This window comes from Aptenodytes forsteri, unplaced genomic scaffold, assembly GCF_000699145.1.
Source record: "Aptenodytes forsteri isolate BGI_AS27 unplaced genomic scaffold, ASM69914v1 Scaffold2, whole genome shotgun sequence".
NCBI classification, from domain to species: domain Eukaryota; kingdom Metazoa; phylum Chordata; class Aves; order Sphenisciformes; family Spheniscidae; genus Aptenodytes; species Aptenodytes forsteri.
The window spans coordinates 11,731,759-11,735,846 of record NW_008795695.1 but is presented as its reverse complement, the minus strand read 5'-3'; the positions used below and the strand labels follow the sequence as shown (position 1 = coordinate 11,735,846).

The window sequence follows — 4,088 nt, the reverse complement described above, 5'->3', positions numbered from 1 at the left end:
AGGAAAAATTTCTTTACTGAAAGAGTGGTTAAACATTGGAACAGGCTGCCCAGGGAAGTGGTTGAGTCCCCATCCCTGGAGGTATTTAAAAGACGAGTAGATTAGGCACTTAGGGACATGGTTTAGTGGGTGGTGGTGTTGGGTTGACGGTTGGACTCGATGATCTTAGAGGTCTTTTCCAACCTCAATGATTCTATGATTCTATGATTCTAATACATAATGGGCCCAAATCTAGTCACCTTTAATACATAGCGGCCCAAACTTTTCAGAAGAGAAGGCAAGGGCAGGGAGAAGGGCAAAATGAGAGGGAGAGGAAAATCCTTCTATTAAATGCTGGATACTTTGATATGGCTTTGCACAATCCTACAGGATCTCTGTTGTCTATTTTCTTGAAATGCTGCTGTCAGCAACCGTCATTAGGCCTACAGGTCCCTATTAGCACAGTTCTGTGCAATCCCACATGGCCTACAGCCAAGTCTGGATGTAAACAATTCCGTAAGCCCACTCAATCAAGTAGAGATTTACCAGAAGGAGCTGGATTGACAAGGTCCCTGCTATCAGCAATCCCAAAGCACTTGTATCTTGATGAGATGACATCCTGTGGTATGTCCTGGAGCTCTTCCCTGATCCATTCTGCCAACACCAGGTTACTCAACAGGGACCTGGGCTGACACCGCTGTGATGGGCTCAGGTCACCTGAAGGTGATGCTGGAGTTCTAAAAGAGAAAAAAACACAGTAAATCCACTTTTGAAGCCCAGTCTGCACACACAGTGAGAGAGCTGGATTTCTTTCAGACCTGTCTTCTAGAGAGGGGGAAGATGGGCCAGGATGGCAACAGACATGGGCAGCCACAGTGGGTTGATATTCCAGGACGGTGTGGGAAAAAAGTGGTACAAGTTAGTCAATGAAAGGCAATATATGAGCAAACTAGAAAGCTATGTAAAAATACATCAGCAGTTAAAAATCAGTATAAAACACCAGCTTAGAGAATGTCCAAGATGTACAACGATAAAAAAACCTCACAGAGTAAGAATATAGAAAGCTGAAGTTAATGTTAAGGTTACAATTAAAAGAAACTCAACCAAAGGAAAAGTAAGTAGTATTCTCATGCATAGTACTTCAGAACAGTGCTGGGTGCATGGAAATAAATAAGCTGAATAACACAATACCTTGTTTACTCATAAAAAGTAGTTTTATCTGGCTAACGACTATAAAAATCCAATATGCTAATATTTATGTATACACTGGCAGCATAGATTCTTGTAGTCTTTACAATAACCTGTATTTCTTAGGAAAAGCTATTGAATTTCCTAGAAAAACAAATGATGAGTCAATGTATAGGCAGACGTTACTTGTAAGCCTCTAGAAGGAAAACAAAAAATCCAAACCATTGATTTTTAAAAAGAATTTGTTTTGGTGCAGAAAGGGAAGAATAGTTAATGTTTACAGTTTAAGTGGCCATCAGAATTACACGTTGTCCTGAAAAATTGCATCAAGCACTTGAATTGCAAACCTTCAGGTATTTGTCTATACTGCACTGTGGTTACCAAAAAAGCTGTATTCTTGCAATAAATTCTTACTTTTGTGTTTCATACACAAACTTAAAAGGTGTTTTGTTTAGATGGACCAGCTTTAATGGGAAAAGATGAGCGAGAGAAGTGTGAGTTTTACAGTTTTGGATTCAATAAGCCTGAAGCACAGAGGGTGCTCTGAATTGCACTCTGAAGGTGCAATTTCAGAAGCATAGGAGAAGTTTAAGCACAAGAAAAAAACTGAAAACTTGTACAGTACCTCTGTGAGCAGAGCTGTGTAATAATAGGTAGGCTTTACTGAATATCAGGACAGCAATAAGCAAAACCAGCCAGCTTTCCAAAGTGTGAAATAAAACTACCATATTAAACAGTTGGTGATCTGTCTGGCTTGACCAATCCCCGAAGTTTATCAACATGCATACACCATGATACCTTTAAAGATAAAAGCTCAGGGCTTAAAAAGAATGGACTTTTTAAAAGATGCTTTTAGGGGGAGGGAAGAGGGATATTACCAAATGATCAGGAGACCCCAAGTTAAGGACCTTTTTAGGTAGGATATTTAAAAAAGAGAAAAATTGTGAGTACTTTTACTAGAATTCAAGCAAGACAACAGAATTTGCTGTGAAAGGGCTCAAAACTCTTCTATTTGAAAAACAAACCATGTGCGCCACCTCCCGGGGAACAAAACACAGAGCACAGTAACCACCCTCCGGGCTCTCCCGAGGTAAGAAACAAACACTCCCAGGGTGGCTGGCTGTCTTAGGGACAGGGACGTTCAATGTGTATTCCTTCTTGTTTTGTAGTTTAGGGCAGTAGACAGCAACAGTCCAAAATGTTACTTGAATCCATTCCAGATGATCAGAAGCTTCATCTTCTCAAGTTAATGTTTTCTGTGCTGGATTTCTGTCCAATACGGAAATGAACTGACGAAAAGTTGAAGCAAGAACGTCTCAGTTATTTGGGTGTAAGCAGGAGAAATCACCTGGGAGCTAAACTTGCCTGCCTCCTCCCTTTCCCTCAAGGTTCAGATGAGATCAAGTGCAGTTCTGCCTTCTTGTCAGAGCTAAAGCCAGAAGTTAGAATTGAAAGTCCCAAAGTACTAGGAAGAATTTGGATGGGTATAATTTATCAGTTTGGAAGTTCATCTTAACAGGATTTAAAAAGACACACTGAATAGGTTGAAATAATTAATCATTTATTTTAAGCAGCAGAAAATTTGATTTTTACATAGCGTTTATCTGAAAATGGCAAGACCTGAAAGTACAAAATATCAATTTTTGGAAAACTCAGTAATGAGGCTTGACAGTAAGTGGGATAGACATCCTAACATCACCTGAAGACTGAATTAAAAAGACTGTATCCCTTTTTTCAAAGTTTTGATCCCATTTTCCTTTCAGTCAATGTTACACCTCATCAAGTAAAAAAAAAAAAAAAATCAGGTGAACGAGTGCCTCTACAAGATGGAATAATTTCCTTAAAGGTGAAATCCTTTCCATGCTTCCTAAAGAACTGTCAAATAACAGTTGATGTAGTGTTAAAGTTTTAAAAGATTTCTGCATCTCCATATAAAATTTTCAATTAAAAAAAAAGTGAACTGCCTGTTTCAGATAAATCTTATTTAAACACTCAACCTTGTATAGTTTATGCACACACAGAGTATTGGCTAGCAAAGCAATTTTCCCCAGGACATACCGCAGTAATCCATGCCTTGGTGCTATCAAGAACTTGTCAGTTGTCTTTTCAGTAGCACTTCAACGTGACTTGCTTAAGTCCATTTTTTCCCCCAGAATTTTCCAAAGGACAGCTATGTTGCAAATACGGCCATTTAAACTTTTAACTACATAATTCCTCTCTAACGACACAGGAATAAACATTCTCTTTGCAGGTTTAACATGGCTCTGTGAAAATTTCCCTCTTCAAAGAGGGATGTGATGAGACGATGGTTACAAACAATGCAGTTTATTCAAGTATTTTGCCTAAGTACACATGGCTGTAAAGCCAGAGCAGGCCGAGTTGCTCAACTGGAAAAAGCAGAAGTGTATCAGTCAGCAAGAAGAGCCAACAGACAGTAAGGGTCCACTACAGTTGGTGGTAGGACAAAAAACGGCCAGGCCTTCAAGGAAGGGGCCATCATCTGCTTAAGGAGTGGCATTAACTCTCACAGCTCCTTGGGGTCTTCCCCTCCACCCCTGTATTTCACAAGGACACAGAAAAAGGAAAATGTACAGGACCACTGAGGAAGACCAAGCAGTTAAGTATTTCCAAGTGGGAAGTGAAAGAGGTCTAGGAAATACAGTCAAATGCACAAAGGAGTTCTTTGCACACAGACAAATTCAGGGACTACTGACACAGATTAAGTTTTGGCTCTAATTTTCCTCCTAACACTAATGCAAGTATTTTCAACCTAGAGTTAATTTCTAAAGCATTACAAACTACTCTAAAACAGGTCTGTGAATGGTCACCAAGAAAAACATATCTTTTGTTAGAAGGCTGAATTTTGGATGTAGAGGTCTTCAGCTTTTAGGAACTTTCTTTGGGGGGGGGGGGGGAATGGG

The 4,088-nt window shown here is 39.6% G+C and overlaps 1 protein-coding gene across 1 annotated transcript in view; it reads right to left on the bottom strand.

Moving 5' to 3' along the window:
- The window catches only part of FAM3B (family with sequence similarity 3 member B), a 22,138-nt gene that overhangs the window by 16,299 nt on the left and 1,751 nt on the right, over positions 1-4,088 (bottom strand). The window contains exon 2 of the mRNA XM_009283092.1: positions 526-716. Coding sequence (XP_009281367.1) covers positions 526-716 — 191 coding nt within the window. The remainder of the gene's footprint in view (positions 1-525; positions 717-4,088) is intronic.